A 21,861-nucleotide genomic window follows, 5' to 3' on the forward strand; every position below is an offset into this window, starting at 1 on the left:
GGATAATGATGAAAATCAAAGTATGTTCTAACCTTTATCATCTGTCAAAAAAGAAAGATTATACTTCAGATCACTATAAACAGTATACATTAGAACATATTCGAAGTAAAGGTCCACATAAAGCAATATACACTGATGGATCCAAATCTTTTGCGGGAGTTAGTTATGCTGCAGTGTCATCATGCAAAATAAATCAGAATTCATTGCCAATTGAAGCAACTGTCTTTACTGCTGAATTAACAGCAATTATATCGGCAATCAATCAGATAAAATTGTCAAATGATAAACCGAATACAAAATTTGTAATCTATTCTGACTCAAGGAGCGCAATGGAATCCCTCAAAAGTTACTCACATAAGAACCCTTTAGTAAAGGAAATTAAACAAATAATTAATAAATTATATTCATGTGGGGTTAATATCGAAATCTGCTGGATTCCTGCCCATGTTGGAATCCAAAGGTAATGAAAAGACATGAAAAAGCCAAGTCTGGGATAAATTCACCAATTTTTGACAATAAATTGCCTGCTACAGATTATATAAACTCAGTGAAGCAGTGCATAAAAACAAAAGGGCAAAATCTGTGGGATAGTGAAGCAGACACCAATAAATTAAAGTCCATCAAGCAGAATGTAGACTTGCGAAATACATCAGTAAAAAAAGAAAAACGAGCTTACGAGTTAACAAGATTACGAATAGGCCACACACAAGACTAACTCACGAGTATTTAATGATAACTCCACAAGGGGACATCCCTCATTGCAGTGTCTGCAATACAGTTTTAACAGTCGAGCATATTTTATGTGATTGCCTAAGTTTTAATAGAGAAAGAAATTTATATTTAGGCAATAAATCATTATCAGAAATACTATCAGAATCAGATCATTTTTCTTTATATAGAGTATTAATATTTTTAAAAAAGACTAATTTTATTAATAGGATTTAACATATTTATACACTACTAAAATAGATGACTTTTGTCATTTTTATCTATTTCAATCTTTTATAAGTTCAATTCATATTTTTAATTCCAAACTCATCTATCACTTAACAATCATCCTCATTTATCATTAATTTATTGTAATTCATTAACTACCACTCCATCCCATTCCACTTTGTAGACACGCATTTTATGTGCATTTTTTTAATAATTCCCTCCCGAATGTTTTTGGGCCAGTACTGTAAGAGTTTAGTTAGACTCATTGGGCTGGTAAATCTTAACTTTGGCCTTTACCCGGTTCATTGCCCGTTTCGCTTGTGTGTTAGTGTAGTGTGTGTGTGTGTGTGTGTGTGCTGTTATTATGGCTTCTTCCGCTCCATCTCGGCCTCGTCAGCGTGTGTCCCAGAACTCCAGTTTTCCGTGTTCTCGTTTTTTGGCTTTGGCTGTGACCGACCCCCATGTCACTTGCAGTAGGTGTCGCTCTAACATTTGCACAGTAATGAATCCCTGCACGGAATGCTGTGCATAGTGCAGAGAGCAGTGGAAGTTATTTTATAGTAGAGGGAGCATTGTAGGGTTTCTACTATTCCTTCTTGGAAGGGTTTTTCTTCTCTTCCTGATGCTTCATCTCCTGCTGCTGTCACACCCCATACTGGTGTTGTGCCTTTGTCTCCTTCCTTTTCTTCCATCAATTTGTCATTGGAGGTATCGGGAGGCCCTCTGGCTGATTTATGTAGTGTCGCCCCTTCTTTCAGAGTTAATTTGTCTTTTATTTCAGAGTTGGAGGCGTCCAAAATGACGGCGCTTTGGGGGACGCTTGGGCTACGGGGTCCACCGTCCTTTGAGGGTTTGCTGATGCACTTCATGGATGCTCGCAAACCCCCTCCTCATGCTGTCCAGGCCCTCCCCCCTCCTCCTGGCCTCGTCTTCGTGGATAGCTGAGGTCAGCCATTTTGTATTGCTCCGCCAGTGATGATTGCTACTTCTTCAAGACAGAGGGAAGCCGTGGCGTCAGCCCTGCTAGTGACGTCACGGGGTCAGTCATTTTGTATCCCTCCACCAGTCGTGTCTGCTTCCCATTCGGATCGAGGGGAAGCCGTGACATCTCTGCCGCTTATGACGTCACTTCCATCAATGACGTCACTCCCAGTCATCACTGCGCTGCCTCGCTCGTCTATGTCGTCATCGTTTGCTGCCGTGACATCATCTCTACCATCCAGTTCGCTGCATCTCCCTTCCATGTCATTGAACCCTTCTCTTGTTGATCCATCTGAGGGTTTATGCCAGGTGGTTCTTAAGAGATTGGACTCTTTTAGAAGATAAGTTGGCTGCCATGTCAGCTGGGAGGACTGGAAGCAAGCGCGTTGCATTGCCCCCGCCTCCTATGAAGAGATTGTGTAAGGAGCCAGTGCTGTCTTCCTCTCCTTCTCCCCCATCTCCGCTGTGTCGGCGTATCAAGCGTTGGAAGGCTAAGGACTTTGCCCTTTCTTCGTCTGCGAGTGAGGCGCAGCATGCCTGTGTTCCTGAGAGTATTGGTGTTTTGGAGAGTGTAAGTGTACCTTCCCCTGTGCGATCTACAGTGGCTGCTTCGTCCTCTGCGTCGAGACGCGAGCGTTTAGCAACCTCCCTCATTCGTGCATATGTTGCAGGTGCTCCCACTTCTCTCTCCAGGGCCTATTCATTGCCATAAGGATCTCAAGGTGCCTGTCAAGAGGTCAAAGGTTGTGAGCGCAGAGTTGGTGTAGCAGGAGTGTTTGCCTGCCCCTCTCCCTGGTACTTCCAGGAGTTCGACTGCGAGGGAGTCTCATTCTATCTCGAGTGTTCGGGATTCCTCACCGACACACGTTCATACGTCAGCCATGCATATGCCCATTCGCGGCTATGTTAGAGAGTCATTCGTTGGGAGAGTGCGTAGTGATGTCCTAGGGAGTTGGCGCTTGGATCCAGCACGGACAAGCTAGTTGGTGTTTTGGGCTGTTTGGCTGCTGGTTCTTCTGTTAATTTAAATGAGGAAGGCGCTTTAGATAAGCCCCCACACCTTTCTCGTTGTCGGTCTCCTTTGCCAGAGCAGGAGGAGGGGGAGACGCAAGAGTTTTTGTCTTCCTTTAGAGGTTGTCGATCTCATTTATGGATTCAACAATTTGGAGAGTAGGACTCGGGCTCGGTCGTCTTACACTCCTATCTGCTTAGAAGCCTTGCTGGGAGCTACGTAGGATCCCAGGTCATTGTTTCAACTTCCACTGTTGGGGCACATCCAGTTGGTCTTGCATAAGGTTAACGCCTCTGTTTCAGAACGGGACGGTTCGCTTCGCTCTAGGGGCTCTGCCAAGCTGCTATCCCCACCTATCACAAGGCATAGGAAGTACTATGCTATGAACTCTGCTTTTTTTATGTCGCGTCATCTTAACCCGGACGTCATTCGTCTGAAGCTGGGATTGACTTTGGAACTGGTGAGGTCGGTGGCTCCATCCTTGTTTCCATAGGATGCCTCAGCGTTAGAGTCTATGGCAGCCTCCATGTTGCAGACGGTTTCTTGGCTGGACTTCTGGTCTACGGTCGTTGCCAAGATAACTTCTGACAGGTCCTCAGAGGGGTTGGTGAGTACTTCCTCTTGGCAGAAGCATTTGAGATACTTAGTTTTCTAGACTGGTGCTTAGTTGCATTAACCAAGAGAGGCCAGGACCTGGATATACCAGAGAATTGTTCGACAGATCTCATCAAGTTTCTCTCCTGTGCTGACAAAGCAGTTGGGGATGGGTCACAGGAGGTAGCTGCCCTTTATTTTATGGGAATCCTCAAGAAGGGGGAATTATGGCTTTCCTTTATTTCCAGAGGAGTGATGTCGCAGAAGAAGTCTTCTCTCTTGTTTTTGTCGTTAGACAAACTTCATCTTTTCCCTCATGTGGCATGACTCATTCAACTAAACGCCAGAGAGATCAGACTCCCTTTCAGACCAAATCATCTATTCTTCAACCACAACTCTTTCGAAGGGGAAGACAGAGATCGAGACTTAGACCCAGGGGTTCGGTTAGATTTACACCCTGTGCAATCAAGAAATCAACTGCAAAACAACCAGAACATAAGTGAGGATTCAGCCCTTCATGTCCTAGTAGGAGCCAGGCTTCATCTCTTCTGGGAGAGATGGAATTCCAAAGTGCAGATCAGTGGGTGGTAATGGTGTTGAGAGACAGATATACTATCCCGTTCAAAGAGAAACCTCCCTTGTCCAGCACTCCTATTGCCTTGGCTACCTACTCTGAAGGTTCATAGAGATTTCTGGGCTCAGCTCGTGTCACTGCGTGAAATAATCCTTAAGTTCATTATTTCTAAGGTAATTGAGCTAACACATACCAGAGAAAAAATAAATTCAAGATGTCAGTATAACTGACTCGCTCACCCTAAATAAAAAGAGGGTGTCGGTATGGTATCTGGGGCGAGTGAGACCACTACCACGAACCTCTTGCCATTTAGAACACTCCTACACCAAATTCCCCCATATGAGAGAGCCGACCCACAGGTCGAGGCGGCAACTACTACTACTACTACGCCCCACGCCATGCTGACTGCCGCGCCTCTGGTGGTCATCCTTTCAGTTAGCAGGCTAGGAGGAACACGTGATTTTCTTTGCTCTGTGGTTTTTTGTGCTTTTCGAAGGATTACCATCATTATGGAACGTGCAGCTATCGCAGCAGCTAAGTTAAGTACCCTGAAAAGGTTTGGATTTAGTCTTGTCAGTCAAGGGGCCTGTATTTACCGTTTTTTAGGTACGAAATAAGGCCACCTGGTCTGGCGCATGGCGGCCACGGCTCGCCTCGTGTTCATTAGGTTTCTCGGTCTTCCATACCGTGGAACCTTTCACTGTTTAACCTTTTAGGGTGTATTTTATCACGTGCTTCTCTAGTCTTTTTTATTATTTTATTACATTTATTTACATCGTTTAGTGGGGAATTTCCTGCCTCCCTAGATCTCGTTCATGCATGCATGTATCTTTTATCTAGAATCGTAGGCATCTGAGTGATTATTTCTACCTAGTCCTGATCCTAGCTATTGCTCTTCATCGGCTAAGGCTAGCTCTGAGTAGTAGGCTGTCTTCTTCGGAACCAGCCTACCCCTCCTGGACTTTCTTTTTCTCTCACTCGTGTTTTTCCCCCTTTTTCATGTTTTTTCGATGTAAGTTTTATGATTAGGGTTAGCTTGTAGGGCGACCAGTTTAGCCAGTTTTGTTGCATTACGTTGTGCTTTATCAGGGCCTGTTAGGTTCACGTGGTCTTGTTACAGTCGGTTGTGTTGCTTTTCCACCTCTTGGTCCACCCATGGTCACGTGTACCACTCTTTAGGCAGTTTTGTTGCATCATATTCATATACAGTTTTATTGCCTTTAGTTTTTGGCCCTTTATGTGCACGTGATACTGACCCAGTCGGTTGTGTTGCCTTTCCATGTTCTGGTCCACTGTAGATCGCGTGCACCTCTGGTCGCCCTTCCCCAGTCTCCCCCCCTTCTTCTCTCGCCTATAGGGTAGAAGGGAGGGATCTGTCCTTGCTCGCTCTCAGTCGCTTTGGCATCACCCGAGCTCCGCTCCCCCCCGTTCCCCCCTCCTAAGGGGGTAGGGGAGTCTGGACAGCCTGTCCTACTGGGGGACCGCTCTTCTCCCTCGGCTCTGGGAGAACTCCGGCGTGGTCGGGGGTGAGGGTTGGCCACCCCCCCTCCACTCGCCCCGGTCTTCCCCGGTGTACCTTGGGTCTGATTTCTCTCCCTCCTCATTATCTTACCTCCCCGCTAACGGACAGAACACCTGCTCCCTTACCCCGGTGTACCTTCGGTTGTTGGAGAGGGTGGCTGGCTCTGCCAGCCACCGGAGGGGAGGCAATTTCAGTCGGTCATAGCAGCTTTCCCTATCTTATGTACCTCTCTTCGTTTTCCGGCGAATTGCTCTTGCTATCTGAGCACTTCTCTAGTTGACGGAGGGAGTGTTGAATATACGCCGGAGCTACATGCTTCAATTTTAATGAAATTTTTCTAGTTTAAGTTGTTTAGCTTAAGCTTAGGGCATCCTCTCCTGTTCTCCGGTGTGATATACCCTCTGTGAAACTCTATGGGTTGTATAATAACTTATGGTGGGAAAAATTTTCTCTCCTCCGGTGTACACTGGAGTTTCCCAACCAGACAAGGTCATAGACCTTATCCCACAGGGAGTTCAGGGGTGGATTATGCCCAATAATTTTAGTCTACTCCGGCATGCGACGGAGTATTATAAAAGAGAAGCCCTGTTAGTGTATTTATTCGATACTCATGTATCTTTCCACTTACAGGCTACCAATGTCAAGAACCCGGCTGTAATGCCGTCTTACAAGATCCCTGCGGGCATGAGGTCTGCAGGACTCATGCCCCCTGTGCTACCCGCCACGAGGACTACCTTGTATGGTATCACGAAGCTTTTACCATTTGTTACGAGCTAGTGACACAGTTTTTGGACGGAGTAAGTACATATAGGTATCAACTTTGTTACATGGCACATGAACTCTCATAGATTTTAGTCTTAAGTTTTCAGTCATATTCATATTGGTAATTATACGTCCTCGGGGATTCGTTGTAAGGATTACAATGACCCTCTCTTTCAGGCTGCCGCTGTGAAAAAAGTGGCATTGGCGACCCTGAAGGCCTGGGTTGGCGGCTTTGGAAAGAACGCCGCCAAAGGACAGCCCTATATCCTGGAGAAGAAGTTGGCTGTTCTGATCTTTCCAGGAGGGAAGTCGACGGGATACGTAGACCCCGCCGTGGCAGCTCCGACAATAGCTTCGATCCAGGAACAAGTGGAACAAGCCCTTACGGAAGGAACGGGACAAGACATCGTGGCGGAAGTGGCAACTTTAGATATAAATGTAGAGCCAATGACGGTAGGTGCGGAAGATTTGCTAGTTGAGGTAGGTTTGTTAGGCGCCCAAGGGCTTCCCTTGGGTGCTTCTGGATCTTCGTCACCTGTCCCTTCTTCTTCTTCCTTTCAGGGCTTTACGGGATCTGAGATCCCTTATAGTGCCCCCGCTGCTTCTGTGACCCCTAAGGTAAAGGGACACAGGAAGCAGAAGACCCTGAAGAAGATGGCACCTAAAAAGACGTCGTCGTCTTCTTCATCTCGGAAGTCTCCGGCTTCTTACCCCGGAGCAGAGAAAGTGAAGCCGCCTTCATCTTCAGCTTCACTGCATAAAGGGTCCAGGAGTAAATCTTCCAAGGAAATGGCTCGTACTCCCGCCGAGTCTGTGCCTTCTCCCGTTGCTGTCGGAACTCCTCCGGTGACTCCTGCAGGGGTAGTGGTGCCTGGTACTTTCAACCCAGCTGCATTTTCAGCAGGTATGTTGGAGCAGGTAGGGGACTTAGTAGGTTCTCTGAGTACGCGAGTTGAGCAGATGTTTGCTCAACTCTCTAGCTCGGTTATCCAATCAGGACGATCTATTCAGAACCTGTCTGAAAGGATGTCCACTCAAGAGAACCTCCTAACAGGCTTGAACCAGGCTCCGCAGTCCAATTTCCTTGTAGTAGGAGCTGGACTGGCCCAACTTCCAGCCTACGACACTCTCCCTGCTTTCTCCATGAGTAATCCTTGGAGGGTAGCAGCTTATGCTCCCTTCAAGGATGGTATGATTTCTATCCCGGAATGTGGAACTCGAAGGATTGAGGACTTCGAGTTCCACCATGCTGACTTACAGCCTCCTTTCATGGGACATGCGAGGCTGACGGAGACAGCACTGAATAGGGAGGATAAGATCCCTAAGGAGACAGTCCTGTATAGCCGGGACCACGCTCAAAGAGAGTGGCTACACTGCTTGGAGGACTGGGATTGTATTAACACCAGGCTCCAAGCATTTAAGAGCCCATTCACTATCTTCACCACAGAGGAGGAGGCACCACTCCCCTTCCTGACGAAGATAGCTGAAGCCACTATCCCATGAGGGATGAAACCCTGCCACAACTGAGGGAATCAGACCCTACCTCTCCTCTCCTCTCTTCGTTCGGAGATCTATGGGAGAACCTACCGGCCACCTTCACGGTGGGTAAACTTAAGCCGGACCGCGCCATGGACCAGTTCGGTGAAAAGTTACCAAGGTTACCAGACAGCCTCATTCATGCTGAGTTTGAGGCAAGATCCAGGCTCAGTAGAACTTTAAACACAATGGTTATGACTGAAGTGGCCGCCTTAACATATGGTTCGGAGCCCATCTTCAAGCTTCTGGCTAAGTCACAGACTCAGACAGTCCAAGCGGACTTGTTTGAGTTTATTGTGGCAAGGAGGAACTGCCGGAAACACGTCCTCCAGGAAGCAACTATTCGGCACGAGCCGAACAAGTTGCTTTCATCCAACATCTGGGGGGCAGATCTCTTCCTGGAGTCGGCAGTAAAAGAGGTCCAGAACGAAGCGACGAGACTTAACCAAAGTCTCAGAGCTCGTTGGGGCCTCTCAGCGAAGAGGAAGTCTGAGAATCCTTCTACTGGAAAGAAGCTGAAGAAGACCAAACGGTTCCAGCCATATCAGAAGAAACAGCAGCAGCACTTCGTTCAGGCGGTTCCGGTCGCTCAGGCAGGTCAGTCCACTGTAACAAAAGGACAAAACCAGCCGATTCTTCTGCTATCTCCTCAAGCCCAGCCCTCTACTTCTTACGCCGTTTCCCCGGCTTTCAATCCTGTGTTTGAAAGCCAAACCTTTCAAACCTTCAACCAGTTTGCCAGGGGAAGCAGAGCCAGAGGTGCCTTTTGCCAACGAGGGGCAGGAAGAGCCATCATTAGAGGGAAGCACTTCCGTGGCGGGCATGGAGCTCATCCAGCACAGCAGCAGTGAGATCTCCAAGGTAGGAGGGAGGCTGTTCCTCTTCCGTCACAGGTGGGGGTTCAGCAAATGGGCACAGAGCATTGTGTCCAGAGGTCTGGGTTGGAGTTGGATCAAAGGTCCCCCTCCACCCAGATCGTTCCTTCAATTACCATCGAAGGAATTGACAGATTATGCAGAGGAACTCCTTCAGAAAGGAGCAATAGCGAGAGTCAAGCATTTAAAGTTTCAAGGTCGCTTGTTCAGCGTGCCAAAGAAAGACTCAAAAAAAAGAATAATCTTAGACTTGTCCCAGCTAAACTTATTCATTCGCTGCGACAAGTTCAAAATGCTGACCATCTCGCAGGTACGGACCTTACTTCCCCGTGGGGCCGTCACAACCTCTATCAATCTTACAGACGCATACTATCATATCCCAATTGCGAGACACTTTCGCCCTTACCTAGGCTTCAAGCTGGGAGACCAGGCATTCTCTTTCAAAGTGATGCCCTTCGGGCTGAATGTAGCCCCCAGGGTATTCACAAAAATAGCGGAAGTAGTGGTACAACAACTGAGATCGCAAGGGATAATGGTAGTAGCGTATCTCGACGATTGGCTAATCTGGGTGTCAACCGTCGAGGAATGCCTCAAAGACACAAACAAGGTGATTCAGTTCTTGGAACATCTAGGGTTCCAGATGAACAGGACAAAGTCCAGGCTCACTCCGGAGTCTCGTTTTCAATGGCTAGGCATTCAATGGGACTTATCCTCCCACAATCTGTCAATTCCGGTGGTCAAAAGGAAAGAAATAGCCAAGTCAGTAAGGCAATTCCTAAAGTACGAACATGCATCAAGGAGAAACCAGGAAAGGATCCTAGGTTCCCTTCAGTTTGCTTCAGTGACGGACATCTTACTGAAAGCAAGGCTGAAAGACATAAACCGAATTTGGTGCTCAAGAGCAAATGTCAAATCTCGAGATAAGTTGTCAGCAATCCCGCAAATCCTTTGCAACCATCTACGTCCATGGGTGGAGGCAAAGAACCTGTCCAAGTCGGTTCCTCTTCAATACCCTCCTCCGGCGTTAGCTATCCACACAGATGCTTCATTAAGCGGCTGGGGAGGGTACTCTCAGTTCAAAAAAGTTCAGGGAACTTGGTCACCACAGTTCCGCCATCTCCACATAAACGTATTGGAAGCTATGGCAGTATTTCTCACTCTGAAGAGGCTCCTTCCACCAAAGAATTCTCATATAAAGCTGGTATTGGACAGTGCAGTGGTAGTACACTGCATCAACAGAGGAGGATCCAAATCAAGGAATGTGAACCATGTAATGATAGCCATTTTTTCTCTGGCAACAAATACAAATGGCATCTATCCTCCACCCACTTGGCGGGAGTAAGAAATGTGATAGCAGACACCCTGTCCCGGTCAGTTCCCCTAGAATCAGAATGGTCCCTAGACAACAAATCGTTCCAGTGGATACGCCGGAGTGTTCCAGGTCTCCAAGTAGATCTTTTCGCCTCCCAAGCGAACCACAAGCTTCCTTGCTATGTGGCCCCCAACCTGGACCCTCTGGCATATGCCACAGACGCACTGTCCATAGACTGGAATCAATGGAAGAAGATTTACATCTTTCCTCCAGTGAATCTTCTATTGAAAGTTCTGAACAAACTCAGGACTTTCAAGGGACAAGTGGCCCTAGTAGCCCTGGACTGGCCAAAGAGCAATTGGTACCCTCTGCTTCTGGAATTGGGTCTTCGACCTCAACGGATTCCCAATCCCAAACTTTCGCAGTCAGTACAAATGAGGACTGTGTTCGCTTCCTCAGGAATTCTCAAAACCCTAACTTTATGGACTTCATGAAGTTTGCGGCTGAAAAAGATGCAGGTATAGATCCCCAGAATATCCTTTTCCTAGAATCAGATAAGAGGGAATCAACCTTAAGGCAGTATGATGCTGCGGTCAAGAAATTAGCATCTTTCCTGAAGGAAACAAACACCACAACCATGACAGTCAATTTAGCTATATCCTTTTTCAGATCCTTATTTGAAAAAGGATTAGCAGCTAGCACTATTACCACTAATAAATCAGCCTTAAAGAAAATCTTTCAGTTGGGTTTTAAAATAGACTTGACAGACTCTTACTTTACGTCTATTCCCAAGGCTTGTGCTAGACTTAGACCTTCGGTAAGCCCTACTTCAGTATCATGGTTTCTAAATGATGTCCTCAAACTGGCTTCAGACACTGACAACTCTGCCTGTTCATTCATAATGCTACTAAGGAAAACGCTATTTTTATTAAGTCTGGCTTCAGGAGCCAGAATTTCAGAACTGTCGGCTTTATCCAGAGATGCGGGGCATATAGAATTCCTCCCTTCAGGAGAAGTTTTGCTTTCCCCGGATCGTAGCTTCCTAGCTAAAAACAAGGACCCTTTGGCGAGGTGGGCACCTTGGAAAGTCATCCCCCTCCCACAAGAACCTTCTCTTTGTCCAGTGATGACCTTACGAGCCTTTCTGTCTAGGACATCTTCTACCTCTTCGGGTCCTCTCTTTATGAGGGAAAAAGGTGGCACTTTATCAGTCAAAGGCATCAGGCAGCAGATCCTTTACTTCATTAAGCAAGCAAACCCTGAATCATTTCCAAAAGCTCATGATATCAGGGCAGTAGCCACCTCTATTAATTATTTTCAACATATGTGCTTTGATGATTTAAAGAAGTATACTGGCTGGAAATCGCCGACAGTCTTTAAGCGTCACTATCTAAAGTCCTTAGAATCTTTAAAATTTCCAGCAGTGGCAGCAGGGAACATAGTTTCCCCTGACACTGCATAGTAGTCGTAGTTGAAGATCTAGAACTCCTTTCTACCTGCCTCAACTAACATTTCTCCTAACCTGCCGTTATGCTCTATATTATAGCCTTTTAGCCTTAGCTGCTTATGATTATGGCTTGGTGGTGTGTCCCTTATTTTTTTGCTAGGGGCACCCACAACAATATTGTAATTTATGAAACATTTTTTGGTGTGGATCCCCTTATTTTAATGCTAGGGTACCACACCTGATTTTGTATATTTTGAAAGCTAACTTGTTTACAGTGAGTAATTTTATATGTATTTGTAACTCACTATCATAGAATAAGTTTTCAGTATTAATAATACCATAAGTTTAATTTTATGTACTTATAAGTCCACTTTTATTTTATCATGTTAACCTTATGTATATATTTCTGAATAATCCAGATTATACTGACTTGTTTTTATTCTATAGTTTCATTGAGACCCTTTCTTTATTTCAATCTTGTGCTATTTCTCTGGTACTATTTCACGCAGCGACACGAACTGAGCCCAGAAAAAGGATTTTGACGTAGGAAAAATCTATCTCTGGGCGAGGGGTTCGTGTCGCCCAGTGAAATCCCCCCCTAGCCCCATCCCGGTAGCCCAAGATTGCCTTCTAACTTCAGGATGGCCACCAGAGGCACGGCAGTCGGCGTGGCGTGGGGCGTAGTAGTAGTAGTTGCCGCCTCGACCTGTGGGTCGGCTCTCTCATATGGGGGAATTTGGTGTAGGAGTGTTCTAAATGGCAAGAGGTTTGTGGTAGTGGTCTCACTCACCCCCAGATACCATATCGACACCCTCTTTTTATTTAGGGTGAGCGAGTCAGTTATACTGACATCTTGAATTTATTTTTTCTCTGGTATGTGTTAGCTCAATTACCTTAGAAATAATGAACTTAAGGATTATTTCACTGGGCGACACGAACCCCTCGCCCAGAAATAGATTTTTCCTACGTCAAAATCCTTTTTTTGGCCCTCCCCCTCAAGTGTTACAAGGGTCTTTACTTTAGATTCTATGTGGGCTCATGCTCAAGGGATTCACCTGTTGAGATACCTTGATGACTGGCTGGTCTTGGCATGTCCCAGAGAAAAGCTGATGCAGGACAGAGATCATCTTCTCCAGTTTTGCCGGAGCCTTGACATTGTAATGAACCTGAAGAAGTCCAATCTGCTCTCCTGCCAGAGAACCTTTTATCTGGATTGGCAGCGTCGAGAGTTTTCCTGTCAGACCAGAGGCTGCAGAAGTTCATGTCATTGGCACATTCCTTCCTGTCATAGGCCAAACAACCAGCCCACCAGTGGCAGGTTCTTCTTGGGATCTTGTCATCTCTCAAAAAGCTGGTCCCTCATGGTCGCCTCCACCTTTGATCTCTGCAGTGGAGGCTGAAGGATTTCTGGTCCCTTGCGGGAGATTCCACTCAGCAACGGGTTACCTCTGTCAGAAGAGATGATGAGAGACCTTTGTTGGTGGTTGGACAACCAGAATCTTACAGTAGAAGTCCCTCTACTTTCACCACCCCCAGATGTCTTCCTGTTCTCAGATGCTTCCATTGATGGTTGGGGTACTCATCTCTAGGATCTCCTGGCCTCGGGTATTTGGAGTGTGGAGGATAAGCTGCTTCATATCAATGTTTTGGAGTTAAAAGCAGCATCTCTAGGTCTGCGGGAGTTCTGAGATAGGGTAGAGGGTCTCTGTCATTTTGTTGCTGGGAAACACCACAGTAGTGGCCTATGTGAACAAACAAGGGGGCTGGTGTCTCGCCAACTCCACTTGTTGACAGTCGAGATGCACCAGTGGGTAATCGACAACTCAGTGGAGCTCATGGCCAGGTACATTCCAGGCAAGAGGAATGTGGTGGCCGACAAGCTAAGTCGTCAGTCAAGTCCAAGGTCTCTGCATCAGGATGTAGCAGACAAGCTGTTTCACCTTTAGAAGGTACTGGTTTGGAGTGCAAAGACTCCTCAAATCTCTGGCATTTGCTGTGGCAAATAGAAATATTTTTAACGGTTTTTACGAAAGTCATCCAAGGTATCCCACTCCTTTTAGCTATAGAATTAAAAATATTTTAGAGGATACAAATAATTAAAAAATTTCCCATTGTCCCCTTTGTGTATCCCAGTACTCCTGTCTGGAGGTTACCTGATGTGAAATTCTGCAGGTACTTCAGTGGAGCAAAGAGGGATAAATCTGATGAGGAAATGAGGTCCATATTTTTAGAGCATGTATCAGAGCATGTAGATACAAGTTTTATATTTACTGATGGCTCTAAGTCCAATGCTGGCGTTGGATATGGAGTTTTTAGCGAATCTTTTAACCGAAGAGGTGCACTTCCTTCTGTTGCCTCAAACTTTACAGCTGAATTGTATGGCATCCTAATAGCACTGGAACATATTACAACACTCCCAGTGTGTAGCTATACAATATTTTGTGACTCCAAAAGTGCCCTACAGTCCCTGGAAGTCTTTAATACTGATCATCCCTTGGTGTTGAAGATCTTGCAGTGGATTTTCTTGCACCAAAATAGAGGCAGCATTGTTTCATTTTTGTTGGGTTCCTGCCCATGGGAACATATCGGGAAACGAAGAGGCAGACAAGCTAGCCTAATCAGCAGCGCAAACTTTGGTATCGAGAAAATGCCCTGTTCCATATCGTGATACATTCTTTGATATGTGGAAATCTGTCCAGCATTTATGGGCACTTCAGTGGGGCAGAGTAGGCCCCAACAAAATGAAAGAAATTACTAGACACACACACCCTTGGAAATATGACCTAATACCAAGGAAGTGGGAGGTTGTATTGTGTAGATTACGTATTGGCCATACGCGTTTAACTCACGGCTATCTGATGGATGGGGAGAATGAGCCCTTCTGTGACGATTGCTTAGTTCCGCTGACTGTTAGGCATTTGCTGTTTGAGTGTCCCAGTCTAGTGGAACTTAGGAATCGTTTTTTAGCTTATAGTAGTGAAGCAGGTGGTAATTATAGCATGGCAAAACTGTTGGGAGAAAGCATGTGTGCTAATAGTGTTATCTCTTTTATCAAAGAAGCTGGTCTTCTCAAATATATCTGACAGTTGTGCTATCTTAGTATATATTGTTTCCCCTTTTTTTATGTTTTATTGCTATTTATTCAGATTGATTAACAATTCTTTTTATTAGAATTTTATTTGATCAGAATTTTATTCTTATTTTTATCATCATATTTACTTTATTTTTTTAAAAATCAAATTTGTGTATCTCTTTTAAAAAAATAAAACATATATTAAACAAGATTTTAAATAAAGTTAAAAGATCACACTTAGTATTCGGCATCGGTGACCCTGGTAGTTGTGACGCTAGAAAACCCACAATCAATCAATCAATCACCTTTAGAGGACCCTGTTAGACAAAGTTTAAAATTAAGATGGAAATTTGTAGGTCAAAAATTACTTTTTCTAATCCAAGTTAATGTGAATATGAGCATATTTAATCTGTTCAAGGTGACAGAAATTCCTGTTTTAAGGCAACTGTTACCAAATGGCCAAATTATGACTGATAGTGACACCTTGTTTTTTATTATTTTTTTTTTTAAGAAATTCACATTGTAATTTAACTTTTCAGGGCGTGCTTGAAAGATTTTCACAAATAGACCCAACTGTCCTGTTTACTGTTGATGCAGTTGTTTATAATGGCAAAGTTCATGACCACCTAAATAAAGTGAAGAAAGTCATGGCAGGCTTGAAGCATTTAAAGAAAGTTGTCATTGTTCCTTTTGTTCACAAGAAAGAGGAAATTGACATCTCTGATATCCCCAAGAGGTAAGTGTTTTGTCATTGTAATATAGTCATAGGGTTAAAAATGAATGTTAACAGTCGACCATTGGTATTTGGGGGAGATGTGTACCACAACCCCCCACAAATAACTAAAATCTGCGAATACTATAAACCCCTCTAAAAAGGCCTAAAACTACCTATTTTGATACTTCAAACACGAAAAACCCTTCTAGAAATGCTTATGTACCAGCCGAGTATTGTAATAGTTTTATCATAAAAATGACAAATTTTTAATCAATTTGTATTTTTCATAGCTAACAAACCTGAGGTCTTAACAATAGGATAACTTATAAGCACCAGCTGGTTACCAATTAACACAATCAAAGATTGTAAAGCAAGGAATTTGTGAGATCTGGCAACTCCTGCACGTACAAGTTGATATCTGGTCAGAGACCGCACACCAGACCTTGTGACGCTTCAATCTTTTCCCCAACCCAGGAGTTATAATAAAAGAGAGGGGCGGCTAGAGGTGGGCAGTAAAACGTTAAGACCTCAGGTTTGTTAGCTATGAAATAAAAGTTGATTAAAAATTTGTCTTTTGTTCATATGCAGAACAAACCTTCGGTCTCAACAATAGGTAGACTTGTACTTGGTGGGAGGTACAAGTATCCTAAACCAGCTGGGAGTTAACCCACCTGACCACCCTCCCTAGAAGAACAAGTTCAAAGAAGGTGGCTCAATGCCCGTGAGAAGATAGATAAACTGATATCTAACAACTCAGCTATCTGAATTGAAATATAATGATTTATGAGCAAGATAAACTGATATCTAACAACTCAGCTATCTGAATTGAAATATAATAATTTATGAGCAGATTCATTGCATCTAAGGAACCAAAGAAAATTCTGACTGTTCATATAACAAAACATATACCCACAGGGGTTTGTTATTACTCCTCACTCCCCCTTGCTAGAGAGAGAGGAGTCTTTGCTACTAAATAGAGGGTTTGATTATTTCAAAAACATAAATCAAAACAATTGTCAAAATGACTACCTTACTCACCTGTATCAGACCAGTCCAGCATGTGATGTGTCTTTTCATCAACCCGTCCGTAGGAAGAAGGAACAAAGAGAAAGAAAGAGACCTGCCAACTCACTTATTCTCTCTTCCACAATCATCATATGTAAGATACAAAATTGCCCCGTGAAGGGCACTGGGTGAATTACACAACTTGTTGGGCAGCCACCACAAGGCCCAAGGAAAATGTGTTCAAAGACCTGTGGGCAACATCTCTTAGGTAAAATGAAGTGAATATAGATTGACGCAACTAGGTATCAGTGTTCAAAATTCTATGAACAGCAAGATTTTTCTTAAATCCCAGAGAGGAACTTATACCTCTTGACATATGTGCTCTAGCCTGCACAGACTGCAAAAGAACCATCAAGAGACGAGTAAGCCTGCTTGATCGCCTCACGTGATCTCAATGGACTGACAACCCTTAAGGCACTATGGGTATGGTGTATATCCAGGTGAGGGACCCAGGGCAGTTACCAGTGTGTGTAACAGTATTGCCCCTCCCCCAGTTGGGCCTCCTTGGTGAAAGGGACCTTATCCTCGATGAAATTGATACTAATATTATGGATAAAGAAATTAACTTCCCAATGACTTTTGGCATGACAATTAACTGTTACTGGATAACTTAATTAATGAAAATCAGAGTGGTATTAAAACATTAGTACAGTAATACCTCAGGATACAAAATTAATCCGTTTCAAAGCGGCCTTTGTAACCTGATTTTTTCATATCTTGAACCACATTTTACATGTAAATTGCCTAATTCGTCCCAAGCCCTACAAAAACACCCCAGTAAATTTTATAATAAGGCTAAATTGACCAATAAACAATGAAATACAACAATTTGGACCATTCAATACCTAACTTAAACTACATATACTGCTAATATGTACTACATACCCCTGTAAATAAAGTGTATTATTGTACATGGTACAAGAAATACTGTTCATACATAGCTACATATGTAGTAAAAAGTGGAACCTTACCTTTCGAGTGAGGTGATCTCCGAAAGTGGTGACAGAGGAGGAGGACAAATGGCAGAAAACATGAACACTTAACTTTACGAAACACATTGAAAAATAACAGGAAACATGAACACTAAACTTTACGAAACACATTAACAAATGGCAGAAAACCTTAACACTTAACTTTACACAAAAATTAAAATTAAATTTTTTTTTCTTTTTTTTTTTACATTTTAATTTTTTTTTAATTTTTTATACTTTACATTTTGTACAAAATTTCAATTTTTTCACCACCGAATGGATGCCAGTCCGTTTACGGAATTTATCAAACCACCCCCGAGAAGCCTTGAAGTCTGGGGTTGGCATCAATGTCCCTTCTCCGTCGTTTTCAGCCTGGGCTATCAAATCGCCAAAAATAGCGCTTGCCTTCTGGCAGATTGCCGTCTCGGTTATCTTATTGCCAGCGATTTCTTTGTCCTCAATCCATACAAGAAGCAGCCTCTCTATCTCATCATGCACATGGCTCCTCTTGTTGGACAAAATAGTCACGCCCTTGGAAGGTGTAGCTGCTTTGATGGCTTCCTTCTGCTTAAGTATGGTGCCTATCATCGACGGATTTCGGCCGTATTCCTTAGCGATCACACTCAACCACATGCCAGCCTCATACTTCTTGATAATCTCCGTTTTTGTCTCCATAGAAAGCATCCTCTTCTTTCTGTGAACTTGAGCAACTTTCTTGGGACCCATGACTATACGTAATTAAGTTATGTACTAATTAAGTTCTCACACAACGCGATAAAGTACAAAGCAAAATTGCTAACACGAATTTACGTTAACAAACGAAATCGTGCATTTGCCTTCTTCTCCCAGTGATGCTGTTCGTGATTCACCTCCTAGAGGTTCTTGTTCTGTATCTAGAGTTTGAAATACATCTCCGTCGCACAGACGTGTCTGCTTTGCACGGCCGTGTACGTGAACACGTCCGTGAACACGCACGTGAACCTTCTGTTGTGAGTGTTCTGGTTGGTGTTCCTGGTATTGTGTGGTTCGTCGCAGAAGTCATTGCGCAGCTCCAGTCAGGACAGGTCTCTGGTGTCTTTACTGGTTGGCGCACAGGGTCCTTTGGCTGCTGAGTCTTTGGTTGATGATTTGTTGCCTGCAGTTGGATTACAGAAAGACTGTGTTTTTGGAGAAACTTCTTTGGTGTTGTTGCAGAATGAAGGCGATTTGTATAAGCCTGTTTCTTCTTCATGTCATCGCTGTAGTTGTTGATATCATTTGTGGGTTAAACAGCAGGTGAATGCCTCTTGTGTCAGAGCGGGACAGATCTCTTCAGTCAAGGGGTTCTTCCAACTTGCTTCCTCCTATCACCAGGCATAGGAAATATTATGCTACCAACCCTGTCTTTTTGATGCCCTGACATCTTAACCTAGACGTCATACATCTCAAGCCAGAGTTGACGGAGCAAGTGAGGTCAGTGGCCCCGTCCTCGTCACTGCAGGATGCTTTGGCTATGGAGTCTACGGCAGCCTCCATGTTTCAGACAGTGTCATGGTTGGACTTGTGGTTGGCGGCCATAGCCAAGATTGCGTCTTGACAGCTCTGTAGAAGGGTTGGTGAGTGCGTCTTCCCTTGCCAGTTTGTTGCAGTCTGGGGGCAAGGCATTTTCTTATCTAGCTCATTTTAGTGTCAATTTGTGGGTTAATCTTCTGCTGATCAGAAGAGACGCACCATTGTCCAAGGTGGCGAGATCAGTTGACCCTGATTATTTGTTGGCACAGGAATGGGGATTTGTTGGAGTCTCAGTTCCTGTTTCCACAGACTGAGCTGAAGGACGTGATAGACCGGCACCTGGCTGATACAAAAGGACAGGTTGGTGCATCAAGCTGTCTCCAAGTCTGGGTCTCATTCTTGTCATTCTCATCTTCCCCCCTTCCAGCACAACAACAAATGCATGTATCATCCTCTAATAAGTCGGCTAGGAGTTCAGCTTTGGTAAGCCCTCTCAATCTTCTTCTCAGACTAAGTCTGACAAACAACGTCCCTTTCAGCCCCGCTCTTACAAGCTAAGGAGGGACATCAGGGGTAGAGGTAGGGGAGGTCGCTGATAGGTTGGGCGAGGCGCCCAACCTCTTCTTTGCCATGGGTTGCTTGGTGGGCCAGTGGGCCAAGTGGCAGAGTTATAGCATGGGGAAGTGGGTAGTAGATGTTCTTCAGGTAGGATATCTACTACCGTTTGACTTCTCTCCTCTACTCTCAGACAGACCTTATTCAGGCAAATGTATGCCCCCAATTCTCTGAAGTTCTTAGCTCTCCAGGAGGTGCAGAAAATTCTGGACAAAGGTGCAATAGAGGAAGTAGTGTGTCCGTCTCCAGGGTTTTACAGTCACATCTTGGTGCCAAAAGTGTCAGGGGGTTGGAGACCAGTGATCGATCTATCCACCTTGAAACATTTTGTCAGGAAGACGAGGTTAAGATGGAGACCCTGCAATCGGTGTTGGCAGCAGTGAGGGACAACGACTTCATATTGTCAATAGGTCTAAAGGACACATATTTCCAAATCTCTATTCATCGTCGTCCAGGAAGTTCCTCTGCTTCTCTCTCAGAGAGAAAATGTTCCAGTTCAAGGTCTTATGCTCCAGGTTGACCACGTCCCTTCAGGTGTTCACAAGAGTCTTCTCCCTCGCCTTGACTTGGGCTCATTCTCAAGGGATCCGTCTGTTGAGGTACCTCAACAACTGGTTGGTCTTAGCAGGTTCCAAGGAGAAACTGCTGCAGGACAGGGATCATCTGCTTCAGTTTTATCTGGGACTTGGCATTATGATGAACCTGGAGAAATCGAATCTCGCCCCCGATCAGAGAATTCTTTATCTAGGCATGGTCATCATCGATACAGCAGCGTCAAGGGTTTTTCCGTCGGACCAGAGGTTGGAGAAGTTGCAGAAGGTGTCACACGATTTCCTGTTGCAGCCAGATCAGTCAGCTCATCAGTGGCAGGTTCTTCTGGGGATTTTATCTTCTCTGGAGAAGCTGGTCCCTCATGGGCGACTTCATCTTCGGTCTCTGCAATAGTCTGAGGGACTTCTGCTCTCTGGCGTGGGACTCCCCTCTACTAAGGGTTCCCCTGTCCCAAGAGGTGAGGGAAGATCTTCGTTGTTGGTTGGACGATCAGAATCTCCTGGAAGGTGTTTCTCTGCATTCTCTGCCTCCAGACTTCCTTCTGTTTTCAGATGCCTCCCTCGCAAGTTGGGGCGCTCATTTAGGCGGCCTTGTTACTTTGGGTGTTTGGGGTCTGGAAGACAAGCTGCAACACATCAACGTGTTGGAGTTGAAGGCAGCCTTTCTGGGTCTGAAGGAATTTAGGGAGAAGGTATAGGGTCATTCTGTGGTTCTCATGTCAGACTACACCACAGTGGTCGCTTATGTGAACAAGCAGGGGGAACTGTTTTCACGTCAACTCCATGCTTTGACAGTCGAGATTCACCAGTGGATGGTCAACAATGTGGTGGAGCTCTCAGCCAGGTATATCCCAGGCAAAAGGAATGTGATCACACACAACGTAAGTTGTTGGGACCAAGTTCTAGGCACAGAGTGGTCCCTACGTCAGGTCATAGCAGACAGGCTTTTCCAGGTTTGGGGGAGGCCTATGCAGGACCTCTTTGCAACCCAGTGCAACAAGAAACTGGAGGTTTACTGTTCAGTGGTTCTGGATCCTCTTGCGTTAGCAGAGAATCACTTTTCAACATCCCTAGGACAACCTGGAAGTGTGTGCCTTCCCTCTGTTTTGTTTGATCCGCCAGGTGCTGAACAGGATGATGAGTTCGCAAAATCTTAGGATGACATTGGTGGCTCCTCTGTGGCTGCAAGTGGAATGGTTTTTCGGATCTGCTGTCGTTGTTGTTGGAGGTTCTGAGGGAGGTTCCCCCATAGCGGCATCTTCTTTGCCAACCACTCAATAGAATTCCTGCCTCTTCACGGTTGGAGACTATCAAATATCTCCTCCGAGTGAGAGGTTCTTCTCAGAAATCAGCAGGGCACATGTCCAACAATCTCAGGAAATCTACCTCTGCAGTTTACCAAGGTAAGTGGGCAATTTACTGTGATTTGTGTCTTAGATGGGGTTTCTCTCCACTCAAAACCTCTGTTCAGCACTTAGCAGACTTTTGAGTCTTCCTCAGGGATGAGAAATGTTTATCCATCTCTGCTATTAGGGGCTACAGAGCAGTCCTGAGTTTAGTGTTACATCTTAGAGGTGTTTACATCTCTTAATCCTGGGAACTCTCCCTGTTGTTCACAGGCTTTGAGCAGTCCTGTTCTCCAAGAGAGCTTAAGCTTCCAACTTGGGATGTTTCCTTGGTCCTAATGGGTTTCCCTATGAGCCTTTACATCATTCATCGGACAGGAACTTGACACTCAAGACGGTTTTCCTTTTGGCCTTGACTTCTTCGAAGAGAGTAGGTGAGCTTCATGGCTTGAGCTATAATGTGAAACATACCAGGGGTTGGTG

The 21,861-nt window shown here is 44.9% G+C and overlaps 1 protein-coding gene across 1 annotated transcript in view; it reads left to right on the forward strand.

The window, feature by feature from the left end:
• The window catches only part of LOC135218791 (acetoacetyl-CoA synthetase-like), a 71,167-nt gene extending 50,437 nt beyond the window's left edge, over window positions 1–20,730 (forward strand). Inside the window, exons 4-6 of the mRNA XM_064255241.1 lie at window positions 15,164–15,360; window positions 20,110–20,351; window positions 20,585–20,730. Of these exons, the coding sequence (XP_064111311.1) occupies window positions 15,164–15,360; window positions 20,110–20,351; window positions 20,585–20,730 (585 nt within the window). The remainder of the gene's footprint in view (window positions 1–15,163; window positions 15,361–20,109; window positions 20,352–20,584) is intronic.
• The last annotated feature ends 1,131 nt before the right edge of the window (window positions 20,731–21,861 follow it).

The sequence above is a fragment of the Macrobrachium nipponense genome, chromosome 1, assembly GCF_015104395.2.
Source record: "Macrobrachium nipponense isolate FS-2020 chromosome 1, ASM1510439v2, whole genome shotgun sequence".
In the NCBI taxonomy this organism is placed as follows: Eukaryota; Metazoa; Arthropoda; class Malacostraca; order Decapoda; family Palaemonidae; genus Macrobrachium; species Macrobrachium nipponense.